The sequence below is a fragment of the Equus caballus genome, chromosome 1, assembly GCF_041296265.1.
Source record: "Equus caballus isolate H_3958 breed thoroughbred chromosome 1, TB-T2T, whole genome shotgun sequence".
In the NCBI taxonomy this organism is placed as follows: Eukaryota; Metazoa; Chordata; class Mammalia; order Perissodactyla; family Equidae; genus Equus; species Equus caballus.
Window position 1 is genome coordinate 27,398,478 of NC_091684.1, and position 26,882 is coordinate 27,425,359.

General features: G+C 48.7%; 1 protein-coding gene across 6 annotated transcripts in view; it reads left to right on the forward strand.

Annotated features, from left to right (window-relative positions):
• Positions 1–26,882, forward strand: part of SH3PXD2A (SH3 and PX domains 2A) — a 245,920-nt gene that overhangs the window by 59,671 nt on the left and 159,367 nt on the right. The window contains exon 1 of one of the 6 annotated variants that reach the window (XM_070221279.1): positions 407–709. The exons of 4 other annotated variants lie outside the window; for them this stretch is intronic. In XM_070221279.1, coding sequence (XP_070077380.1) covers positions 677–709 — 33 coding nt within the window. In that variant the 5' untranslated portion in view covers positions 407–676. Of the gene's footprint in view, positions 1–406; positions 710–26,882 lie in introns of those variants that run through there. One more of the 6 variants, XM_070221301.1, reaches the window with a different exon arrangement.

The following is a 26,882-nucleotide window of genomic DNA, read 5'->3' on the forward strand; positions in this document are numbered from 1 at the left end:
GATGAGGAAATGAGGCTCTAAGAGGGGAAGCAACTTGTCCAAATTACAGTGTCAGGAAGTGACAGCAAGACTAGAACTCAGGCGCATTAGCCTCTAGTTCATTCCAAACTGGAATTCTAGCCTCCCATCCAGAAATCCTTTGTATTTTTGGCTGATGGGGGCCGGAAGCCCATTGCATCACCAAGAGAGCTCCTGGCGGGAGCAGGGATCACTCGCCCTCTCTGGGGAAAAGATGCCTGTGCAGAGAGCAGAAGACCTCTCTGGCTCCCAGGAAGGTCAGATGGCAGCTCCTTCAGAGGATCGGCTGCTTCCTGGAGCTCAGCCCACATGTCCTGCCCACCAGTGCCCGCCTCTCTCATTGGACAGTAAACCCTGGCTCTGCCAGAGGCAGCGTCTGAGTCAGGCCACACCACCTGTATGACTGCTCGGAGCTGCGCACCTTGTTTTCCCAGCATAGGGTGTCATGTCAGGGTGTGTTTGGGTGTTTCATCAGGGAGGCCCTGGAGTGCAGTTTCTGCCTCCATCACCGCCCTCCTCCTTGGGTCCCGGGCCCAAAGGTCTGACCTAGAAAACTCAGCTTTGCCTCCATGGGGCCCCATCTACCCATCTTTGGATAACCAACAGGAAAGTTGGCTGGTGAGTGGGTGGGGGGACAGTGCCCCACCCCAACTGGAGAATGAAGGGAAGGAAGATCTTCAGTGGTGGCCGGGTGAGTGTTCTCTGTACGTGTGTGTATGTCTGTGCTCTGTGAAGCCCTTTAGCTGTGAACAAGTCACTCCCTTCCCGCAGGAGGGAATTTCAAGTCAATCCTGGCACCTTTGGAGGAGTGCCAGCTACGTGCTTGGCACTGGGCTTGGTACTAGGGACCCTGAGGGGAAAGTCAGGATCGTCTTGGGTGGAAAAGCCAGGCTGACAGCCTTGGTCTGAGCCGGAGCCGCCAGCTGGTGGGAGAAATCAGGACGGGGCAGAAGGCACAGGATGGGCGAGCAACCCAAGACATAGACCACTGCCATCAGGCCTGCATGCCATGGGCATCCCAGGGGGCTTGTTGAGGCAGCTCCCGGAACTGGGGGCTTGAGGTCTTGGCATCCTTGCACAAGCTCTCCTTCGGGATGGAACCTGGTGCGTGGGACGGCCCGGCTGAGCGGTGGGAGCCAGAGCTCTCGGCTTGTTTGAGGGAACACAGCTTCTTCTTCCCTCTGGCAGCTGAACTGCCACCCGCCAGGTGACCCAGACATGCCAGCTGCAATGATTTCCCCCCACCAGCTCCCTGCCACCCTACGCAGGACCTCAGCCCCCAAGCGATTTTAGAGGCTACGATTCCTGCATCTCAGGGATGTTCCTTCTGACAAGGCCATTGTAGGAGTTGTTGGAGAATTGGAGGTGTTTCCTTTATAGTCTCTCTTTTTTTTTTTTTTTAAAAGATTGGCACCTGGGCTAACAACTGTTGCCAATCTTCTTTTTTTGTTTTTTTTGCTTTATCTCCCCAACTCCCACCCTGTACACAATTGTATATCTTAGTTGCAGGTCCTTCTAGTTGTGGGATGTGGGACGCCGCCTCAACGTGGCCTGACAAGCGGTGCCATGTCCACGCCCAGGATCTGAACCCTGGGCCACCACAGCGGAGCACGCGAACTTAACCACTTGGCCACGGAGCCGGCCCCTCCTTTATATTCTCAATTTAGCTGGAGCCAAAGAAAAAAGATTTTAGATTCTTCTGCGACCTGCGTAGTTGGGTGACATCAGGCTCTCCAAGAGAGCTTGTGGGATGGCTGATTCCAAATTCCCAACTTTCCCAGGGGAGTGGTTTCTTGCAGTGATGGAAAGCTCAGGCTTTGTCATCAGACCTGCTTGTGTATGCGTGCTCCTCGGCCCCCATCTTGCCAGCTGTGTGACCCTGGGCAGTTGGTTACCTGACCTGTGAGAATCTTAGCCTTCCCACCTGCTAAATGGCTCTAATTGCAGAAACTGCCTCCTAGAGTTGTGAGATTTCCAGGAGATAAGGCACAGGAAACCTTTCACACTGAGCCTGGAGCAGCTGTGGGCATTATTAGGTTGACAGTCATTCCTGTTGTGGCTTCTGGCCCCTCTGGAGGAGGGAGGGGCTCCAGGTTCTCCCCTGTGGACACGGTGTGTGTCTAGCCTGGACGAGGGGAACATTTTCCCAGCTACAGAAGGGTCTTGGGAACCCCGAGCTGCAGTAAGTGAATGCTCCAGGGCCGGCCAGGAGACAACCCCAAACACCCGCCAGGATTTGGCTCCATCTGCTAATTAGGGAACGTTTATCTGGTGCCCAGCAGAACAAAGTGGCCAGTTCAGCCTCGCTGGAAGTCTGAGCTCAGTGCTGGTGCGGGGCTGGGGAGGAGGCTGGGAATGGGGCGGTGCGGGGGTGCCCCTGGGGCTCAATGGACCACATTCAGATATGCCTTTAAAAAAAAACCCAAACAGGAAGCAGGAGGCTGGTGTATGGGCTGGAGGTGAGACGCTTGCAGAGAGGGTGGTTCTGGAGCACGACAAGCGGCCCTTCTTCTCGCTGAGACAGTGCCGGGCTGATCTCTGAGGGTATCCCTGGTGAAGGCTGGTGGGCTGGCTCCCCAAGAAGGTGGGGTTGTTTTTATCCCGAGGTTCCCAGGGCTCCACTCCTCATCTTGGAACCTTGTGAGGAGGAACCCCCAGTGGGAGGGTGGAGGGAAATCCCTTTATGTGTGCACTTGGGCCACTGGGCGTGCCTGCTCATCCTACTGTGCAGTGGGGCGGGGACCAGACAGGGGAGATGGCCAAGAGGTCTACCAAATGTAGGACGACTCAACACTGTGAGATTCTATCCAGTGTTTTACGTGGGGTTTTGGTGCAGTGGGGACATTTGGGGCTGCTTTGGAACACCAGGGTTTCTTGGCTATGTAGTTGAGAACCAAGGTAGGGGACGGGGGAGCTGCAGAACCACCCTCTCTACAAGTAGGGGGCAGGATTCAGACCAGGCGGTCTGGCTCTGGAATACACACGCCAAACCTCTCCTGTCCATTGCTGTGTGTAACTGGCATGGCCCCTCCATGGGCCTGAGCACTGCAGAGCCAGCCTGGGAGGCCCTGGCACCTTGGAGAAGAGAGAGATCATCTCCTACCTTGTCAGAAAGGCTCCGGCTACCAAGCAGGTGGGGCTTGGCTGGCCGCTGGCAATGGGTGCTGCCCCGACCCCCTGCCCTGGCTGGGGAGGGCTTGGGCTGGGCAGAGAGAGAAATCATCAGTTTCTGTGGGTTTGTTCATTTCCTTTTCTCTGCTCTGGAGTCTTGGATTCTCCCTGCAGTGTTCTCTCTGTCTCTCTCTTTCCCAAGTCTCTCTCTCTCTTTCCCCAAGGGTCTCCGAGTCTGAGCCTGACTCTGGGCGTGACTCTGTTTGTCCCTGTGGCCTTTCCCCAGCCTCTTTCCTGGAGGCGTTTTCTCTCACTCTGGTATGTATTTGTCAGCATCTCTGTCTCTCTTGTCTGTATCTCTCCCCCACGTTGCTGCCACATCCCAAGCAGGCATCCTAGATGGGAAGGGCAGGGTGGGACCCTGACCCTGGTCTGTAGCGGGTTGGGGGGGAGTTTCACTGACTGCAGTGAGCGAGGGGCTTGACAAGTCTGCACCCCCAAACACAAAAGCCTGTGGTGGGAGGGGGGCTGCTTCCCCTTCTCAGGGGAGTGTGGGTCCTTGTAATTAACCTTTTCCTGACAGTGGCCCATGAAGAGGCATTCCCTTTAGAATCGTGTGACAGTCTCGGCACCCTGGTGGGAGGTGGCCCTGCCTCCAGAGGGCACCCATGATGGCCAGCCATGGGCTCTTCTCCCAGAAGAGATGTGCCTGCAGTCTCCCTTCCCTGGGCCGTGCTGTGCCCGGGCCCCATGAGTGCACAGGGCTGGCAGTACTCTCAGCCCTCACCCAGGCTGCCCCAGACAGTAGGGCTCAGGGTTCCTGTGGGTAGGGCTGGGGCCCTGGAGGGCAGGAACCTCAGGCTGGCTCGTCCCCCTCGTCCCCTTCTCTGGTTGGGCAGGGGTCCCCTGGGTCTTATGTGTCCATTCTATTGTCTAATCCCTCCCCGCCCCAATGCTAGCTGTTTCTCTAGGGCCGTGCCCACCCCGCTGCTGTCCCTGCTAGAAATAGCTGAGCAGCAGGCATTTGCCCAGGAAAGGGAGTGGCCCTTGTAGGGTCAGGCTGGCCCCCAAAATACCCTGTCAGCTGTCGGCAATGTGGGTCAGGTAGGGCATCAGGAATAGGCTTGGGGCGGGGCTCTGCTCTCCCTTAGGCATCTTCTCTCAATGAGGGCCAGTTCTCTCTGGTCCCAACCTCTCTCATCAACTGGAGGGTGGGTGGGGGGTGAGCATCTGACCATGTTTGTTGAACACCTGCTATGGGCAAGTCACTGGGTTCAGGTGGGGCTGAGTGGGTAGAGACAGATGGAAGATGAGCAGACTGCAGGCTGACCCTTCTAAGTATTTCCACGTATAACTCACTAATGCTTGCACCTCAGCATGTTCCAAACCCGGCTCCTGTCTAGACGCCTCCCTCCTCCTCCTTGCCCCCCTTCCCTCCCTCAGTCACTGCACCATCACTCACCCCCGCAGATCCCTCCTCTTGATTCCTCACTTGCATCCATAGCCTTCTTACTGGGACTCCCCAGGGCTCCAGTCCGGCCCCTTCTAGCTGCTTCTCTGCACTGCAGCCAGCCAGCTTTTCTTTTCTGTTCTTTATTTTTAATTATGAAAATTTTTAATCCTACAGCAAATAGTATAATGGGCATCAGTGGACCTACCTCCCAGCTTTAACAAATGTTCACATTTTGCCACATTTGCTTCAGATACTTTTTTTAAAAAAAGAAATAAAATGGTGCAGTTAGAGGAGGTGTCTGATAAACGCTAGATTCCCTTCCTCCTGTCGGGGTTTTACTGAGAAGGTGGACCTAGAGGTGGGTCGAGCAGAAGGGCTGGGGTTCAGGTAGACTGGAAGGCATTCCGGGCAGCCAGTCAGTGCGAGTAAAAGTGTGGAGGCAGGACGGCCTGGGACACGCGAAGGGCAGAGCAATCCCCGCTTCTGTGCATGCTGAGCCTGAGAGGGAGGCAGGCCCGCACAGAGGTGCCGGCAGTCCTCAAAAAGCCGGCGCTTTCTCTCTTTGCACTTGGTCCTCCTTCCGCCCCTCCCCCCCGGGTGGCAGCTGCTGTGTTTATGAGGTTGCCGAGAGGAAGCCATCACCTGGGTCAGCAGCAGAGCTGCCACCTGGACAAGCGACCTGCAGCTGGGCACCAGGGTGGGCTGGAGGACACCAAGTTCTGCAGGGGAATTTTTCCTGTTCCAGGTTCCCCTGCAGGAGTCGGGTTCTCCCCTCAGGAAAACCTCATTAAACAGAGCTGGCCGCAGAGCCTAAGAAACCGGGGCTGGCCCCACCGCGTGGGCTGCTTTACAAGGCTCCCCCTGGCAACTCAGCTGAGTTTTAGTTTTTGCTTTGGGGGTTTTTCTCTTTTTCCATCTGGGCTCCATCTTGTCTTCCCCTTCTGCGAATAAGAGACACTTGGAAGCCCTTGGCTTCAGCGACCTCCAGAAAGAAGTTACAGGAAACCACTCCCATGGGCTAAATGGCTGACCGCAGTGACCAGGAAAGAGGTCGTCGAGGCAACAGATGCCAGCATCGGCTCTTGATGCCATCAGGCCAGATCGGGGCCCGTGGGCTGCCCGGGTCAGCTGGTATGAGCACCCGAGGTGTCAAAGGGATCAAACCCAGTGGGGACCACCCCAAACTTGGCCAGTTATGTCCATATCCAACCCAACAGCAAGTCAGCATGTCTTCTCAGACCTCCCTGGAAATGTAGCTCAGCTCCGCCCTCTTCCCTGGTCCAGCCTCATCACCTCCCACCTGACAGCTGAGCCGCCCTCCTCAGGGGTCTCCCCACTTGCCGAATTGTCTTCCCACCAACCAGAGCTATCCTTTTAAGACAGAAATCAGATGACGTCACACCCGTTTATAACCTTTCTGAGACTTGCTTTCTGTTTGGAATGAACTCCCAACTCCTCACCCTTCTCCCAGGCCCTGTACAGTGGGTGCCCGCCTGCCCTTCCAGACTTGTCTCGTGCCACCATCCCTTCACTGGCTCTCATTTCACTGCTCACCCGCTTGTTCCTGGGCCACCAACACACTGCTGCCTCAGGGTCTTTGCTGTTGCTGTTCCCTCTGCCTAGAACTCCCTTCTACCAGGTTATCAAGCAGGTGACTTCTGGGCACTCAGGCCTCAGCTCACTGGCCCCTCTCACAGAGGGCTTCCTTGACCACTTCCTCAGAGAGCCCCTGGCCCTGTCACATTGTCACATTTTATTGTCTTCAAGACACTGATCACCATCCATCGTTGCCTCATTTAACTACTTGTTTACTGTCTCATCTCCGCAAGTATGCAAGCTTTAGGAGAGCAGGATCTTGCCTGCTCTTAAGCTTCCTTTTTCCGAGTGCCTAGGACAGATCCTGACATATAGCAGGTACTCAGGGAATGGTTGTTGAATGAATAAATGAATGCATGGTGGGCTAGCACTGAGTGCAGGCAATGCACCTTTCTCTGAAGACAAGTTCTCCTGTTTAGCCCCCATTGCTTGTAGGTCGGACTTGCTATTGAGATACACTTATTAATTGTTAGCTGGAATCCTTGTGGCAAAGAACAGTGAGGGCTTCTCAAATTTTAATGTGCACATAAACTACTTAGCCATCTTCTAGAAAATGCAGATTCTGGGCCAGCCCAGTGGTGCAGCGGCCCGGGGTTTGCTGGTTCGGATCCTGGGTGTGGACATGGCACAGCTTGGCAAGCCGTGCTGTGGCAGGCATCCCACATATAAAGTAGAAAAAGATGGGCACGGATGTTAGCTCAGGGCCAGTCTTCCTCTGCAAAAAGAAGAGGATTGGCAGCAGTTAGCTCAGGGCTAATCTTCCTCAAAAAATAAATAAATAAATAAAATGAAAACAGGAAAGATCTTTGAAAAAGTTGACCATTGATTTAAAAAAAAAAATGCAGATTCTGATTCAGCAGGTCTGCCTGGGGCTTGAGATTTTGCATTTCCACCAAACTCTCAGGTGATAAAATGGTTAGTGTCAGGCTCACAGCTTAAGTATCGAGGGCTTAGAGTATTGGAAAGATGCATTTGATGTCCTTCTTCTCCATTTCTTTCTTTTTCTTCCTTCTGTCCCAATGTGATCTTCTTCCATTTGGTCACAGCCCTTGGGCCCAGGTGGGAATTTGGCCTGGTGAATTTGGGCTCTGAGCGAGGACCGCTGTTCCAGCACTTCCTGGAAGCTGCCTCCAAGGGGTGCTGGGTGCCCATCGTTGGAAGCATTCCTGAGAGCTTGAATGGCACGTGAGGGGTATTGATGCCTGTGTGGGAGGAGGGCGCCCCTCCCTACAATTCAACTTGTTGTCTTTGTGTGCCTTCTATAAACTCGTGGAACCAGGATCTCAAGTTGGGGCTCATTCACCTAAGGTGACTTTTACAGGTGACCTGGCATGTCCTCAGTCCCCACCCTTCTTAGTCCTTCCTGGAGAATGCTTGGAATTCTAAACAGTGTGTGTGTGATGTGGTGGATCAGGCGGGGTGGAGGGGTCAGGGCCTGGCTTCAGGACTAGTTCAGTCGTGTAGGGGATGGAATGTCTGACGTGATTGGATCCAGGGCATTCTGCATTTTCTATAAGTCTTCCCACTTTCAGTTTTGGTCAAAGGACCTTGACTGAGCTCCTTTGTATTTGTCAGGACAGGCTCACTGCTGTGTAACAAACTCTCAGTGACTCAGTATCATAGAGGTTTATTTCCTGCTCACATCATAGACCAAAACAAGCTACTGGAGGGCTCTGCTCCATGTGGTCATTCAGGAACCCAGGCTCTCCCATCTGGTGACTCCATCCCCCACGGCTCTCTGTATCCAGCCAGCAGGGGAGGGAAGAGACAGTGTGGAGGATGGCAGGAAGATTTTACAAGTTGTCTGGAGGAGGCACACATCACCCCTGTTCATGTTCCATTGGTCAGGATTCAGTCACATGACTGTACCTCATGGCAAGGGAGACTGGGACATGTAGTCTAATTGTGTGCCCAGCTATGTATGAGACACTGTGATGGACAGTGGGCATATCAAGGCACAGACATTGCTTACAAGAAGCTCATAGGCTTTGAAAAGAGGCAGGTATATAAGAAAATAATTACAATATAGTGGTAAGTACAGTTCTAGAAATGTGACCAAACTACAGAAGCAATCTAGAGGAGGGAGGAAATAGGGATGAACCTATGCAAAGCCCGCAAAGGTGGTGACAACAAGAGATCAACTGGGGTGGGGCAATCCAAGTAAGAGGAACAGAATATGCAAGGGCACCGAGTTGTGGGACAGCATAGTAGGTCTGGGGAGGACTGTGGGCAGGCTGAGCAGTGTGTGGGGACGTGCGGTGGTAGTAGGACATGTGACTTGAGAGGTCTGTTGGGGCAGAGGTCATGAATAGGCTCGTGTTCCGTGGGAGGCAGAGAGCCAACCAAGGGCCTGAAGCCAGAGATGGAACCGTCAGATGGGAGTGGATGGCAGCAGCATTAGAGATGATGCATACTTAGTGCTCTCGTCACTGGAAACTTCAGAGCGTTTTCCCTTGTGTTTCAGTCTCGTATGCTGGAAACTTCAGAGCGGTTTCCCTTGTGTTTCAGTCTCGTATGCTGTGAAGTTTCTAATGGGGGAGGAAGTTGGGCGTTGGGCAGTTGACCTCCCCATGTCACCTGGTGCAGCAGTGGGCTGGCCACAGCTCCCTGGGCCTGCCTGGCTTTTGCTGGGTCCCCCTGATAGCCTGGGATCTTGCTGGGGACTTCCAGCACTTTTCCTGAGTTTTAGGATGGCCTCTGGCTGGCTCCAGGGTCACTCCCAAGCAGAGGAGAGGCGAGTCCTTGGGAAGTGAGGGTTCCACATTGACCAGGCCAGGGCCACAGGAAAGAACTGGACTCTGCCTGTGCCCCAACCTTCTTCTTTAGCCTCTGCTGGCCCCAGGGTCATTCCCAAACAGAGGAGAGGCGAGCCCTTGGGAAGTGAGGGTTACATGTTGACCAGGCCAAGGCCACAGGAAAGAGCTGGACTCTGCCCATGCCCCAACCTTCTTCTTTAGCCTATTCTTTTGTTTTTTCTTTTTGCACAAGACTTTGGGGATTGGGGGGAGCAATGAGGGTGGGACCTGAAAGTACAGTGACCCATTTGGAATAGAGAAAAAAATGAGGAAACAAGATGCCTGGAGAAGGGAGGCAGGAAGGCCAGGATGTGGGATTGTCCGTTCAGAGGGTCCCACTTGGCTTCTCTCCGGGAGGGAGCAGTGTCAGGGGAGCGTGTTGGGGACCAGCTCTGGAGTCTCACAGCCTTGAACAGCAGCCTGGGCAGGGACCACTGACAGTCTGGTGTGGCCTCATCTCTGCCAAGAACATGCTGTCTTTGTCCCAAACTTTGGCCTGAATTTGATCCCACAGTGGCAAGGGCGCTTTGGGGACCACAGTTCTGGGCCGTTTGGAGGGATGATCAGGGTGAGAGGAGTCCAGAAACGCTGGGGCTGGGGGGCATGGTTCAGCTGGAAAGAGAAGGTGGAGGTGCCGTCTCCTTCCTTCCCTCTTCACCCTCTTCAGGCCTTGTGCTCTCTGTCGGTGGTTTGGACGTCCGTATGGGAGAGGGAGGTGTCAGGCAGCTTTGGCGGGGGTTGGGGGTGGGGTGTTTAGAAACCTTGGGAGGGGTTCTCTGTAAGACTAAGGGATAGCTAGAGACCCCTTCAGGAGGGAGCAGAGCGACCTCAGCCTGGACCCCGCCGGAAAACACACACACACCCTTGTGGGCAGCCGCCTCTTAGGCTGGCCTCATTCTCTGCGGGGGTGTCATCTCCGACTCCCTGGGCCAGCTCCAGGATTTCTCTGGCGATGTGTCCACCACACAGATGTTTCTTTCACCACTGATCCATCCCATGCACTGGGCAGGTCTATCTTTCTAGAACTCCACTTCGCAGTGTTACTCCTCTGCTCAGCATCCTCCAGGGGCTCCCTATTGCCTGGAGGAGGAAGTGTACGTTCTTCCTCCCAGTCTCAGAAGACCCCTCCAGCCCCACCCTCACCCTGCCCGGCTCTCATGCACCCTGCCCGGCTCTCATGCTCCCTGCCCCAGTGCCCGGCTCCTCCAGCCCCACACCTTCCTGGGGATGCGAGGAAAGAGGGGCCAGCAAGCAGCCAGGGGCTGACACTGGCGTGTTGGGAGAGGATTGGGGTGTAGCTCCGCTTGCACAGTAGGAAACTATATCTCAAGCTTGGAGTCTGGGGGAAGCTCTCCCTGTTCTGCCTGAAGCCAGGCTCAGAACTGCATGAATCCAGCGTCTCTGACCCGGCCCTGTTGGTCACCAGCTTTCCAGGTGGCTGGCTGCTGTAGCATCACACCCTTCCCTCTTGGCCAAGGGGAGCATGAGCGAGCTCGTGTTGGGACAAAGCACAAGAGCTTTGTGTAGTTACGGGTGAAGCACGCTGAAGTCCTTCCAGCCATTGACAGTGAGGGTGGGGGGCAGCCCCGAGCAGCTCCCTGAAAGCAGAAAGGGCTGGAGGAGAGAACCCAAGACAGGAAGATAGTACTGGGGTCTCTTCACCATGAAAAATGTGACCCCATTTGTCAGCACTTATAGTCATCCAGGCACTGCGCTCACCTGCTTATCTCATTTGATCCACACACCACCATGGGGTGCCTGTTTTTACTCACCTGTGCCTTACAGAGGAGAAAACTGGGCCCCAGAGACGTTAAGTGCCTTGGCCAAGGTCACGTAGCTAGGAAGGAATAAGCTGGAATTCTGACTTCAGAGCTCAAGCGTTCCATCACTAACTACAGTACTAAAATGATGGTAAAATGGTGCTGAGAGAGGCAACTGCTTCTACTGGGTTCTTCCTGGGCTGGCATGCATTAAAGCACTTTTCATATACATTTTCCCTTTTCAAGTTCATGTCAGCCCCCAGGGAGGAGAAAAATAGGCTGGAGCCCATTTCACAGATGAGTAGACTAAGGCTCAGAGAAGTTAAGTAGGAATAATTGCGTCTGGTGTGTGGCAGCCCTTTCTCACATGTCTTCTTGGATCTTCACAACACCCGTGGAGACAGGGCACGCATTTCACAGATGAGGCCCGTGCCACCCAGAGAGGCCAAGCTGCTTGACCCGGTCTCCCAGCAAGCCTTGGCAGGCTGGCACTGGAGCCCTCCTCTCTCGGATCCTATCCAGTGCTTTCTCTGAAGGCTGTGGGTCAGTGTGGTGGGGGTGGGTGGAAGGAACCCTCTGGGCAGTGTCAGGGGAGCAGGGGGAGCCAATGGCTTGGACACCTTCTAGGCTTGACGAGGTTCCTGGATAGCGCCATCCCACATCTTTGCTTTCTTTGCTCTGTGTGCGTCTCGCTGCGGGTGTTAGGCTGTCAGCTCAGGTCCCACCATGTTAATGTAAAACATGTCCCAGCCAGCCCCCACACACCCGATGTGCAGCTGGAAAAGCCAGAGGCTTCCTCCCCGAGCCTAGCCCACGCACACCAGCTGGTCAGCTCCCCTGGGGCCGCCAGACGCTCACGGCCTGGCCAAGACCCCTCCCAGGGTCTCCTGGCTGCCTTCCTGACCTCAGGGCTGTAGCTTCCCAAGCACTTTCCCTGGCATTAGGGATGCAGCCTGGTGTCATCACAAGAGTGATGCCGATGACAGGAATGATGATACAGCTAATGTGTAGGGGATACTTAGTCTATGCCAGGCTCTGTGCCAAGTGCTTTACAAACATTATGTCATTTAATCCTCTCGCCCACCCTATCAGGCGGGTTCTAGCATGATCCCATTTTACAGATGAGGACACTGACTTGAATCCAGATCTGATTAGCTATGCACCATTTATTATTATGATTCACATTTTCCACTGTTGTTTAGGCACCACTGTTGAGTTCAGAAAGAGAATTTTGGTAATAAGTGGGCAAATTCTTTATCTTTTAATAGTAATGTGTTGTTTTAATGTGTGTTGATGTTAGGAGTTGAAGTCTTGTGTGTCCTCTAAAATTGACATATTGAAGTCCTCACTCCAGTACCTAGAATGTGACCTAATTTGGAAACAGGGTTGTTGCAGATGTAATTAGTTAAGATGAGGTCATCCTGGGGTAGGGTGGGCCCCTAATCCAATGACTGGTGTCCTTATAAAAAGGAGAAATTTGGACACAGACTTGCACACAGGGAGAACATCGTATGAAGATGAACGCAGAAAACTGGGTGATGTTTCCACAAGCCAAGGAACACCAGAGATTGCCAGCAAACCACCAGAAGCTAGGGGAGAGGCCTGGAACGGATCCGCCCTCACAGCCCTCAGAAGGAACCAGCTCTGCCAATACCTTGATCTCAGACTTCTAGCCTCCAGAACTAGGACAATGAATTTCTATTGTTTAATCCATTCCGTCTGTGGTAGTCTGTTATGGCGGCCGTAAACTAATATAGTTAGAACACACCCACACACACACCCACACACAATACATTTATGATTTCGCAGCTATTATTGCTTTGCATGTGGCTTAGGATAGTCTGAATAGTGGTCCCCCCAAAGATACCCACATCCGAACCCCCAGAATGTGTGAATCTTGCCTTCTATGGTGAAAGGGACTTTGCACGTGTGATTAAGGATCCTGAGACGGGGAGATTAGTCTGGATTCTCCAGATGGGCCCAACGTAATCACAAGTGTCCTTATAAGAAGGAGGCAGGGGAGTCAGAGAAGATGTGACAACAGAAGCAGAGACTGGAGTAATGTGCTTTGAAGATGGAGGAAGAGGCTACAAGCCAAGGACTATAGGTGGCCCCTAGAAGCTCAAAACTCAAGGAAACAGGTTCTCCCCTAGAGCCTTAGGAGGGAAACGGCCCTGCTGACACCTTGGTTTTAGCTCCTTGAGACTCGTTTTGGATTTCTGACCTCCAGAAGGTTAAGAAATAAATTTGTGTTGTTTTAAGCCACCAAGTCATAGTGATTTGTTACAGCAGTAATAGGAAAGTAATATACAAGGAAATTAAGTATTCAAGTTTTTCCAGAAAGGGACTCAAAGAGAAATATTAGTTAAATCATAGTGGTGGTGATATCGATCCTGTGTAGGGATGGGGGCTTGTGCATACATTTGGGAGACCCTATCTGTGCTGTTCCGCCTCCAAGGGGAAAATGCATAGCTTTGGGAAGCCCAGTGACCTGGGCTCCACTCTTGCCTCAATCACTACCTTCCTGTGTGTTATTGAGCAAGTTCCCTAACTTCTCTGTGCATCTATCTCCTCATCTATAAAACACAGGACTAATCGCATCTACCCTGTGGGTGACACATAGTAATGGCTCAATTTTTTTTGTTCTTGAGGAAGATTAGCCCTGAGCTAACATCCGTCCCCATCTTCCTCTGCTTTATATGTGGGACGCCTGCCACAGCATGGCTTGACAAGTGGTGTATAGGTCCACACCTGGGATGCAAACTGGCCAACCCTGGGCCGCCGAAGCGGAACATGCAACTTTAACTGCTATGCCGCCGGGCCGGCCCCGTAATTGCTCAATTTTTGCCTCAATAATTGCTCAATATTCTAATCCTCTTTGACTCTCATAACAGCCCAGAGAGGCAGGCAAGGGAGGATCCATTGATTCACTGATGTTTTTGAAGCACACAGCTCCTGTTGCCCGCTTGCTCCTGCACAGTTGGTCCTGTAGGTGCAGAGGCCGGGGCACTTGTGAAAGTGCTACCCTCCCCCGCCAGCCCTGGGTCTCCTTAGTTTTGAGATCTTGGCTCTGGGACGGCAGGAGTGTCTTAGCACAGGGTTTGCAGAGTCAGACCCAGAGCCAAGGAACCTTTGCTCAAGCTGTGTGCTCCTGAGCCAGCCCTGATGGCCTGATGCTTAAAGTTCGGTGTTCTGACTGCTTCACTGGCCTGGGTTCGTTTCCCGGTCATGGAACCACACCACTTATCTGTCAGTTGCCATGCTGTGGCAGCATCCCGCATAGAAGAACTAGAAGGATTACAACTAGGATATGCAACCACGTATTGGGGCTTTGGAGATGGGGGAAAAAAGAGGAAGATTGGCCACAGATGTTAGCTCAGGTGAATCTTTCCCAGAAAAAAAAAAAAAAAAAAAAAAAGAGTATGTGCTCCCAACTGCATTTGTGCCTGGGATGCCAAGCTGTATCTCCTGGAGAGGTGACCTTGGGATAGACAAGGCCAAAGTGAGGTGGTTGGGCTCCCTGGAGAGGCTAACAATTTTGTGTTCCCTTCAAACCAGTGGTCTTTAAATGCCTGTTTGGAATGTCTTCAGCATCTATGGGAAGGTGGTGGGGAGAGGGGAGAAGGACCCTGGTGGCGCCCACAGCCTCCTTTGTTGTCCTGAGTTGTTCATCTCAGACTCACAGCAAAGCAAAGGACCAACCCGTCACCAGACCCGGCCGTGTAGACAGCAGTTTAGTGAGTGTTATCACTTGACAGGCATCTGGGGCGTCTCCCCTGCCATCGCCCCCTCCAGAACACCAACCACATGTGGTACCTTCTGTGAGATGACTTCTGGAAATGCCATTCTGCATCTCATCCCATTGCTGGTGATGCATTAGGATGCCATAGTTCCCCCTGTGGAGTGGCACATCAGGCATCTGTCCTTATCCTGCTCTGGGGCCAACTGTGTGGTCACCCCCAAATCACTGGAATAAACCATCAGAGGCCTCCACGCTGGGTCCTGCCAGTTTCTGTGACACGTGGCAGCATTTCTTGGAATTCATGAACAAGTCACTTCACTCCATCCAGCAGTCCTGACACTCCCACTGCCAAGCCTTTATGTTCACCATTCCTCCCTCTGGAGGGCTGTCCCCCTTTCTCCAGCTATCCTTTATACAAGGCCTACCTCTTCTGTGTCCTTGTCTGGGAAGCCGGCTTTGCTTACCCGGCCACACTGGGCTTGTCCTTTCCTGAACTCTCACTGCATGGCTTTTTATGCCTCCCAGCAGGCTGACACCTAAGGCTACTAGGTAAATAAATCCCTTGTGCCTGTGTGGGTCTCCCAGCTCCCAATCAAGTCATGGATCATGACTTACATACACGCGTGCCGAATCTTGCTCGTGCAGCACATGGGCTGTCCTAGGTAATAGCTTGATTGGGAAGGGATTTTAAGGAGTGAAGTCTTGCATGTTTTCCAGAAAATGGTCAGGGAAGACTCCTTTGACTTGTTAAGGACTGGAAGTTGGGATGGGCTCCCTCTCAAAGCTGGGGTGTGTTCCAGCACCCTGTGCCTTAGCCTCGGCATGGCGTGGGTCCATGCCCCAGCAGCCAAACGCACCCACTGCAGGCAGCTCCTTGCCAGGGTGGTTGGGTCCTCTCTGCCTGCTCTCTCTCACTGACTGCTGCTTCAGGGATATATGGGATGTGAAGTCTGTTCCCTGACGGGTGTAGTGATTCCCTGCATCCTTCCTGTTTACCCGCCCTCCACCTGGCCTCATCCGGGGAACTTTCTGAGCAACTGCTGTGCAGCCTCACACCTCTGCTGCCCGTTTCTCTTTATAGGACACACCCACCACAGCATCTTCTCTGGGTTCTCATCTTTTCCCTGTGAGTTGCATCATCTTCCCCCATTGTGTAGACGAGGATAAGGGCCTTGCAAAGGGTCACTCAGTCCGCTGGTGCAGTTTGGAGCCCAGGCTCCAGACTTGAGTGTTCTGCTTACTGCTCTTTGTGTGACTACTCAAAGGACTGCAGTGACAAGGAGAGAATTTTAATGACTCCTCTATAGTCCATGTCGGTGCCCTGCGGGTTCTCCATACTATAGAACCTTAGGATCTTATTATCTCTCTCTCTATTTTATTATGGTAAAATATAGATAACATAAAACTTACCATAGTTGAATTGTGGCAATATACACATGAGATAAAATTTACCATTTTAACCTTTTGTAAATGTCTAGTTCATTGGCATTAAGTACGTTCACCGTGTTGTGCAACCATCACCACTATCCTTCTCCAAAACTTTTTCATCTTATTTTCTCTTTTAAGGCCTAGTGTCTTATACCTTCGAGGGGTAATTTCTTTTTAAGAAGGGTGTGAGAATCCTTCAAGGTCCAAAGGTGCGCATCTCTTGAGGGTTCTCTCTGATTTTGTGTATAACTTCATGTTGGTTGTGAATACTGATGGGTTTTTTTTTTCTTCTCAGTCTTTCTGCCTCTCATTTCTTTTTCTTGTGTTGATACCTTGACAAGGATCTTTAGTTCAATAATGGATAGAGGTAGTGACAGTAGACAGGGTCTTTGTTTCGTTTCTTCCCTGAGGATTATTTTGGGTAAATAAACATTTTCAGATTAGTTCTTATTTGCTAAATTAAAAAGAAATCATAAATGGGTATTGAGTTTTATCCAATATTTCATGTACTTATATGAGAATGATCACATGGTTTTTATCCTTTATTTCATAATGTGGTAAATTACATTAGTAGATCTTCTAAGGATGCGCCATTTTTTCCCACCTTGAGTGAACTTTAATAGAAGCGTAACCCTAATGATGGCATTTCTGAATTCTTTCTTTCTTTCATTAAATTTATTCATTCAGACTGTGATATCAAGAGACCAGGGTCTGGAGCCAGTTCCACACTTTGCCAGTGTAGGCAAGTTATTTAATCTTTCTGTGTGTTGGTTTCTTTCTCTGGAAAATAGAGTAATAATACTCCCTACCTCAAATAGTTGATACGAGAGTTAACTGAGATCAGCCATGTAAAAATTCTTAGCACAGCGCCTAACAGAAAGATGTCAGTAAGTGTTATTTTGACCATCAAACGTTTCTTGAACATCTGTTTTATACCAGGACGTGTGCTAGGTGTTGAGAACTCCTAGTTGGGATAACCACATGACCCCATTAACCAATGCAGTCCTGGAAGTCCTGTTTTACACCTGTTATCCTGACATAATTGTTACCAGCACTCCCTTTCACTCTCAGAAGTTTCCCAATTTGGATGATAAATGATTTGGTTACCAACTCATAGATGAAGAGATCTGCATAATGTGGATGTGGAGGACCTGGCTAGACTTGGTTCATAACTGAGGTTCCCGATTTGAAGCAGAATTGTGGTTGCGGTCAAGGTGGAGATTCCCCAGGGCCCCACAGGTGTCACAAGCCCTTCCTCTGTCTTCTTGTTTGCATTTTTGCAACAAGAAATTTGTTGTCATCACTGTCTTTGTTCCTCTGACTGTAATATGTTTTTTTCCTGTGGCCACTTTTAGGACTTTTCTCTTTATTACTGATTTTGAGTGATGTAATTGGTATAGTTTTCTTTCTGTTTCTTGTGTTTGGAGTTGGTTGAGTTTCTTGGGTCTGTGAGTCCAAAGAAGAAATCACAAAGGAAATTTTAAAATGTTTTGAACTTAATGAAAACGTAGCATTTAAAAATTTGTAGGTCACTGCTTAAGCTCTGTTTAGAGAGAAATTTATGTCTTTATATGCTTAAATTTAAAAAGAAAGTTTAAAATCAATAATCTAAATTTTCGCTTTAAGAAAATAAAAAAACTAAGCCAAAATAAGTAGAGAGAAAGAAATCATAAGCATGAGAATAGAAATAAGTAAAATAAAAAGCAGAAAACAGTGAAGAAAACTAACAGAACCCAAAATTGGCTGTTCGAAAAGATTAATAAAATTGATAAACTCTTACCAAGAATAATCAGAGAAAACACAAATTACCCAAATTAGAAAGGAAAGGGGGGCTGGTCCAGTGGTGCAGCAGTTAAGTTCACACATTCCACTTCAGCGGCCCAGAGTTCATCAGTTCGGATCCCTGGTGTGGACCTATGGACTGCTTGGCAAGCCATGCTGTGGCAGGCATCCCACATCTAAAAAGTAGAGGAAGATGGGCATGGATGTTAGCTCAGGGCCAGTCTTCCTCAGCAAAAAAGAGGAGGCTTGGCAGCAGAGGTTAGCTCAGGGCTGGTCTTCCTCAAAAAAAAAAAAGAATAAATTAAAAAAAAAATCCAGGCTTTTTTAAAAAAAAGAAAGGAAAGGGATGATATTACCTCAGGTAAAAGATAATAGGGAAATGTTAGTAACAATCTTCTGTTAAATTCAATACGTTAGATGAAATGGACAAATTCTTTGAAAAACTCAACTTTTCAAAGCTGACTCAAGAAGAAAAAGAAAAATATTGTGTCTTTGTATCTCTTAAATAAATTCAATTCATAATTAAATACCTTCCTGCAAAGAAAGCTCCAAACCCAGATAGTTTCACTGGTGAATTCTGTCCAACGTTCAAGGATGGAATGATACCATTCTTCACACACAAACTCGTAGGAGGAAGGAACATTTTCTAACTCACTGTGTGAAACCTGCGTGATCCTAATATCAAAACCTAATAAGAACATTATAAGAAAAGAAAATATCGGAATAATATCTATCATGGACAGAGATGCAAAATCCGTCACAAAGATATAAGGAAATCAAGTCAAGCAGTATATAAAAGGATAATACATCACAACCGAGTAGGGTTTATCTAAAAAATGCAGTTTGGTTCAACGTTCCAAAACCAATCAGTGCAGTTCACCACATTAGCAAAAGAAAGGAGAAAACAGTTGTACCAATAGATTCAGCAAAAGCATTTGACGAAATTCAGCACTCATTTATAATAATAATAATGGTAGTAACTCAGTAAACTAGAAATCAAAGGAAATTTCCTCAACATGAGCAGCTACAAAATTCTGCCACTGTGGTCATACTCCATGGTCAAAGACTGAGTGCTTTCCTCCTAAGACTGGAGTAAGGCAAGGTTGTTCTCTTTTACCTCTTTTATTCAACATTGTGCTGGACATTCTAGTCATTGAAATAAGGGAGGACAGAAAAGAAAAGGCATCCAAATTGGGCAAAAGAAGAGGGAAACTGTCTTTTTTTTTTTTTCCCTGACACAATTGTGTAGAAAACACTAAGGAATCTGCAAAAGACAAAAATACCTACTTGAATTAATAAGTAATTTTAACAAAGTTGCAGGATACGAGGTTAATATACAAAAATCAATTGTATTTCTGTATACTAGCAGCAAGCAATTGGAAAGTAAAATTTTAAAACACCATTAATAATAGTATCAAAATATAGGGGCCAGCACAGTGGCATAGCGGTTAAGTTCACATGTTCCGCTTTGGCGGACCCGGGGTTTGCTCGTTGGGATCCTGGGTGCGGACATGGCACTGCTTGGCAAGCCATGCTTTGGTAGGTATCCCACATATAAAATAGAGGGAGATGGACACGGATGTTAGCTCAGGGCCAGTCTTCCTCAGCAAAAAGAGGAGGATTGGCAGCAGATGTTAGCTCAGGGCTAATCTTCCTCAAAAACAAAACAAAACAAAACTATAATACATTGCTGAATGAATTGAAAGATCTAAATAAATGGAAAGATTTACCGTGTTTGTAGATTGGAAGTCTCAATATTGTTAAGATAGCTATTCTTCCTAAATTGATCTATAGTCAATGCAATCCCAATAAAAAAATCCGAGGAGGCTTTTTTTTGTTGAGGAAGACTGGGCCTGAGCTAACATCCATGCCCATCTTCCTCTGCTTTATACGTGGGACGCCTACCACAGCATGGCTTTTGCCAAGCGGTGCCATATCTGCACCCAGGATCCAAACCCACATACCCTGGGCCGCCGAGAAGCAGAACGTGCAAACTTAACCTCTGTGCCACCAGGCCGACCCAGGAGGCTTTTATTTTTGTAGAAATTAACCAATTTATTCTAAAATGTGTTTGAAAATTCAAAGGACCCAAACGATTTTTAAAAAGAAGAAAAAGTTTGATTTCAAGACTTAACCAAAAACCTATGGTAATCAAGAAAGGATGGTGTTGGTGTCAGGTTATATATTATCTATCAATGGAACAGCATAGAGAGTCCAGAAATAGTAGACCCATACACACATAGTTAATTGCTTTTTTGACAAAGGAGTTAATGTAATTCAAATGGGAAAAGGATAGTTTTCCAACAGATTGTTCTGGAATGAAAGGATATCTATACCTCCAAAAATTATGTATTGAAGTTTGATATTAGATTTCATTTGAACAGAGAATTCTGCTGCACCCCTCCCAAAAAAAGGATTTGCTAATAATTGTTTTAGTGGTGCTGTCTAGGCCCTCCCAAATCTATTGTTTTTATATCTTCATGGAAAGTTCCGAGTTGTGCCAGCATTTTGAGAACCACTATACACCAAGGGTGTGATGACCCCTGCCCCACTGGGCTGGGCACCCTGGGGTCAGGGGACAGAGAGGAAACATGAAAGGCGAGCCCTTCTGGAAGGGCTGCATGATGAGCTCCGTGGACTCTCCCCAGTGAAACAACCATAAATGGTGAAAAAAAATTTTTTTAAATTAAGGTCTCTGGAAATTGTTCTAAGGGCATACATACATATAGCAAATGGAGAAATATTTACTTAAGAAAATCTATTAAATTTCAGTAAGAATGGCAAGCGTTTATGGCGTTTGAGCCACGACCTGATCCTTCCTCCCGCTTTCTCAGCTTCACAGAAGCTCTGCTCCTGGCCTGTGCTACCCAGGACCCAGGGCTCCCTCTCCCCCCAGCTGCCAGTCTAGGGCTACTGTAGTAATTATAACAATTACTGGGTTTGTAACATATATAAGTGTAATATGTATAACAATAATAGTACAAAAGAGAGGGAGAAAATATAGCGATATAGGAGGCATGTTTCTAAATCTTATTGGAATTAAATTAGTATAAATCTAAAGTAGATTTTGATAAGGTGAGATGTATACTGTAAGCCCTAGAGCAACCATTAAGAAATAACTCAAAAATATAGTGAAAAAAAATCACTAAAGGGATTCAAATGTTATACTAGAAAATAAGAGAGCTGTAGTGGTTATACTAATATCAGACAAAATAGACTTGAAAATAAAAATGTTACTAAGTAAATGGAAAGACATCCCATGTTCAGGGATTGGGAGACTTAATATTGTTAAGATGGCAGAACGCCACAAATTCATCTACAGGTTCTATGCATTCCTACCAAATCTCAGCTGGCTTCTTTGCAGGAATTGACAGTCGGATCCCAAAATTCATATGGAAATTCAGGGGACTCCAAATGGCCAAAACAATCCTGAAAAAGAAAAACCAAGTTGGAGGACTCACACCTCCTGATGTCAAAACTTAACACATCAAGAGAATGACAAGACAAGCCACAGACTGGGTGAAAATGTTTGCGAAAGACATATCTGATAAATGACCATTATGCAAAATATACAAAGAACTCTTAAAACTCAACAATAAGAAAATGAACAACCTTATTAATCAATAGGCAAAGATCTTAACAGACACTTCACCAAAGATATATAGATGCAAATAAACATGTGAAAATATGCTCAACATCATATGTCATTAGAGAATTGCAAATTAAAACAATGAGATACCGCTAACTATCTATATTAGAATGGTGAAAATCCAAAACACTGACAATACCCAATGCTGGCAAGGATGTGGAGCTACAGGAAATCCCATTCATTGCTGGTTGGGGTGCAAAATGGCACAGCCACTTTGGAAGACAGTTTGAGAGTTTTTTATAAAACTAAACATACTCTTATCATATGATTCAGCAATCACCCTCCTTGTTATTTAATCAAAGGAATTTGGAACTTATGTCCACCCCAAAACCTGCGCATGGATATTTATGGCAGCATTATTCATAATTGCCAAAACTTGGAAGCAACCAAGATCTCTTTCAGTAGGTGAATAGATAAATAAACTGTAATACATCCTGATAATGGACTATTATTCACCGCTATAAAGAAAGGAGCTATCAAGCCATGAAAAGACATGGAGGAACCTTAAATGCATATCGTGAAAGAAGTGAAAGAAGCCAGTGTGAAAGGCCTACATATTGTATAACTCCAAATATATGATATTCTAGAGAAGGTGAAACCATGGAGATAGTAAAGTATCAGTGGTTGCCAGGGGCTACGAGGAAAGGGATGAACAGGTGGGTCACAGAGGACTTTTAGGGCAGTGAAACTACTCTATATGATACTGTGATGATAGATATGTGTCATTGTAGTCTAAGCCCATAGAATGAACACCACCAAGAATGAACCTTGAAGTAAACTGTGGACTTCAGGTGATAGTTATGTATCAATGTAGGTTCATCAGTTGTAGCAGAGGTGCCACTCTGGTCTGGGATTTTGACGGTGGGGGGAGACCAGGAGTGTGTGGGGTCAGAGGGTCTGTGAGAACCGGCTGTACTTTCTGCTCAGTTTTGCTGGGAACCTAAAAGTGGTCTAAAAAGTAAAGTCTATTTAAAAAGAAAACAACTTAATACAAAGTTACAGTAATCAAGATGATGTGGTCCGGACGTAAGGATAGACATAGAGATCAGAGGAATAGAATTGAGAGTTCAGGAATAAATCCATACATTTGTCGTGAACTGATGTTCTGCAAGGACACCAGGACCACTGAAGGGGAGGGCAATGAGGTGAACTTGTACCAAAAAATCCCGGAGGCCTGTGTGAAGGACTGAGATAGGGAATAGAAACCAGGCGTGCTGTCAGAATTCAAAGGAAAGTGGTATGACCTTAGGCTGGGAAGGTCAAAGAAGGCTTCCTGCAGCAGATGTGGCATGATATGGCCATCAAAGAAGGAAGGGAACAGGGAAGTAGACTTCAGGCCACAAAGAACAAGAATTTTAAGAAAAGCCACACATATCACTGTTGTCCCTCTGTCTCTGTGGTTCTCCCTGCTGTGTCCCCAGCATCTAACACAGGGACTGATAAGCCCCCAGTCAGTAGAGTGGACGAACAAATGCCAAGGTTTCTGGGGTTTTTTTAAAGATTTTATTTTTCCTTTTTCTCCCCAAAGCCCCCCGGTACATAGTTGTGTATTTTTAGTTGTGGGTCCCTCTAGTTGTGGCATGTGGGATGCTGCCTCAGTATGGTTTGATGAGCAGTGCCATGTCCGCACCCAGGATCCGAACCAGCAAAACCCTGGGCCGCCGAAGTGGAGCGCATGAACTTAACCACTTGGCCACAGGGCCAGCCCCAGCTTTGCCTCTTTGTAAAGGGACTTCTGGGTCAGGGACCCCACCAGTCTGTTTTAGTAATGTTCCCTTTGTTCCTGAGCTGGGAATGGTCACAAGGATTGGGGCCCCAAAGCTGGGAACTCCACCCTCTCCAAAGGGCGAGGAGTCGGCCTCTTGGGTTACAGATGTGCCCCAGCTGGGCTTGGGGCCCACCCTTCTCTCTCCCCAGTGTTTATTGCCGCGAAGCCCTGCCCAAGAAGAGCTGCCGAATCAGCTTTCTCTGGCTGGGGCCAGCTCCTGCAGCCGGGCTGTCCTGTATCTCTCACACCATCCGCCCCTTAGATAAACAGCTTGGCGTCCTCTGCGCACTGCGAAGGCCTGATGTGGCTGCAAAGGGCTGCATGAGCCAGATGCCTCTCACTCTAAGAAGGACCCTGGCAGCTGGCCCTGCTGCTCCTCCAGCCCGAGTCAGGCCCTCGCTGGAGTGACAGGAGGATCCACTTCCTGCCTGAAAAGGTGGCCACAGCAGAAGTCCCTGCTGGGCGGGGGCTTCCTTCCTCACTGCCCACGCACCCAGGCTTCCTCCTCACGGAAGCGGACAGGGCTTCGTGAGACAGCGCCCCTCAGACCCCCTCAGTGAGTCCTGTCTCTCAAACCCAGCCCTGCCAATGGGGCACCGACCAGGTTACAGACCCTCTTTACAGCCCACCTGGCCCCCTAGGTGGAGTGACATTCGGATCGTATAGCAGACATGGCCCCAGATGTTTCTTCCACTGCCCACCACCCTGCCATACCGTGCGCGGGCCAGGACGCTGAACGGTGCCATCTGCGAGCCCCCCACATGGAGGAAACTCAGCTGGACTGCCTTACTTGGGTTTGCTGTGGAGTCTGAGCCAGGGGATTGGCTGTCTTTGAGAGGTGACCTGTGGGCAGAGAAATGTCACTGGCACCTGGTTAGTGGTGCTTCCTTTTCCTGTGGCCATGGGCCTTGGGGATGATGGGAGGGCAGCCACTGGGCTCTGTTGGCTCAGCCATGGTGGTGGGATTATGTGACAAGCGTGGGCAAGAGGTGGAGGCGGGCAGGCTCGTGGCTCTGCACAGGACCTGTACTCTCAGCAATGGGCTTGTCTTGGCCTCAGGGGGCCCAGAATAAGCCAGAAGTAGGGGAAGAGGAAAATCTGTTACAGAAGGAGAATGAGGCGAGACAGAGGCCAGCTGCAAAGCATCCTCCCACAGGCCTTTTGAGGGAAAACTCAAATCTGCAGAGCTTTAGATGGCCCCTGTCTTCCAGGAGACACATGAGTCCATTGAGGGAATTTAGACTGTTCTTTGGCAGAGGAGGCCCAGGGAACGTGACCGTCCTCACTCTGCCAAGACAGAGCTGACCTCACCTCCTCCAGGAAGCCTTCCCCGACTTCCTCCTTCAGCTCCCACAGGATGCTGTTCTTACGTCCTCTCCATTCCTGTCACTCCAGAGCTTGCTTGTCTGTCTCTAGCACCAGAGCAAAGCTTCACAAACTTCCAGGTAGGGCCCAGGAAACTGCATTTTTGACAAACACGCCCCCACCCAGATGATTCTTATATATGCAGACTTCAAACTACACTTCAAGAACCATCTTGCCCTATAACAGCCTGTCAAATAGAAATAGAATATGAACCACCTATGTAATTTTAAATTTTCTACTAGCCACTTAAAAATGTAAAAGAAAACAGGTGAAATTATTAAAAAAAAATTTTTTTGTTGTTGAGGAAGACTAGCCCTGAGCTAACAACTGCTGCCAATCCTCCTCTTTTTGCTGAGGAAGCCTGGCCCTGAACTAACATCCATGCCCATCTTCCTCTGCTTTATATGTGGGATGCCTACCACAGCATGGCTTGCCAAGTGGTGCCATGTCTGCACCTGGGATCCGAACTGGTGAACCCTGGGCCGCTGAAGTGGAATGTGCACACTTAACTGCTGCACCACTCGGCCAGCCCCTAAAATATTTTTATTTAACCTGATATATCTAAGATATTAATATTTCAACATGCAATCAATACAACCAAGTTGTCAGAGACATTTCATACGTATATACATATTTTTTTTTGGTGAGGAAGAGTGGCCCTGAGCTAACATCTGTTGCCAATCTTCCTCTTTTTGCTTGAGGAAGACTGTCTCTGAGCTAATGTCTGCACTAATCTTCCTCTACTTTTTGTATGTGGGACGCTGCCACAGCATAGCTTGATGAGTGGTGTGTAGATCTGTGCCCAGAATCTGAAACCATGAACCCTGGGCCACCGAAGTGGAGCGTGCAAACTTAACCACTATGCCAACGGGCTGACCTCATATTCTTTTTTTTTTTTCGTGCTGAGGCTCTGAAACCCGGTGCATATTTTGCACTTACAGCACATCTCAATTTGGACGGGCCACATTTCAACAGCCACATGTGGCTGGTGACTGCCGTATAGGACAGCACAGCTCTAGAGCTCTGCTGCTGAGTGTGGTCCGTGGACCGGCAGTTTCAGCATCACCTGCGAGCTTGATAGAAATGCAGGATCTTGGGCCGCTGCCCGGACCTGCTGAGTCAGAACCTGCATTTTAACATGTTGGCAGGTGCTTCGTATGCGTGCTGAAGGCTGTGAAGCCCTGCTCTAGACCTCGACTGTGAGCTTCTTGGTGTAAAGACTGTGATTTAACTTATTTCTAGCACGTAACAGAGGCCTGACGTCCAGAAAGCACCCAGCAAATGTTTTTGGAGGAAAGGAGTGAAGGCATGAATCCTGCCTGCGCCTGCCCGCTCCTCTTGGCACCACGTTCCCTACGCGGTATTAGTGAGAGTCTCAGAATCTTAGGTCTGAGAAGGAATTTAGGAGTCAGAGAACAAATGTATGTCAGAGCTGACAGGAAATTGAAAGTTTCTGTAGCCTGACTCCTTCGAGCCCCAGCTCAAGTCCCACAGCTTGTTGGGCACAGCTGGCCACTGTGTTTCAGGAGATAAGCGGCTTGATGAGGGCAATCACTCCACAATGGTGCATGTTGCTGGGCCTGCTCTCTCCTCAGACATCTCTGTACCGTCCCTCAGAAATTCTATGGCCTCAGAGGCCCTCAGCCTGGCCTCCACATACTAGTTATCCATCTATCTATTCTCAATCTTCCAGAGAAGATTTAAGACACCTACAAATATGCATAGATTTCAACAAAATGAAATAAAAATAGAAAAAGTATTAAGGAAGTGGGCATAGATGCACGAGAAGGGTGTTCAGTACAATATTACCTGTGCCAGTGAAAATTCAGGAGTAGCCAGAATGTCCAGCAGGAGGGGAGTAGGTAAATAAACTGTGGTTCATCCCAACGTTGACAGTCTGTGTCACAACTAAGAATGTAGATATGGAAGTATTCATTGACATGGAAAAATGCTCATTTTATAGTGAAGAGAATCAATGAGCTCGTTTTATTTACGTGCACGGAACAATGTCTGGAAGGGATCTGTATCCCAAAATATTAATGTCGCTTTTTTCAGGGCGAGGGATTATGAGGGATTCTTGTTCTCCACTTGACCACCCACTGCTTCTGTCATTTCTAGTTTCTTCCCTCAGTGAACATGAATCCTTCTGTAATATAGGAATAAAATTTACCAAAGAGAATGTGGGCGAGGAAAATGGGAAAAGGAGAAAATAAGAGTTCTACTCTGTGTAGGATTTATTTGAAAATTTATTAATTAAAAAAATCCTGAGTACAAGTTTATAGTGTTCTGGCCCAGTGGCTGGATTTGCATGTAGCAGGCAGTTATTAAATGTTTGAGAGATGGACTTAACAACGTTAGGATTTGAAAACTCATGAGCCAGCTTTTCTTAAATTTCAGTCTGTATTCAGGGAAGTG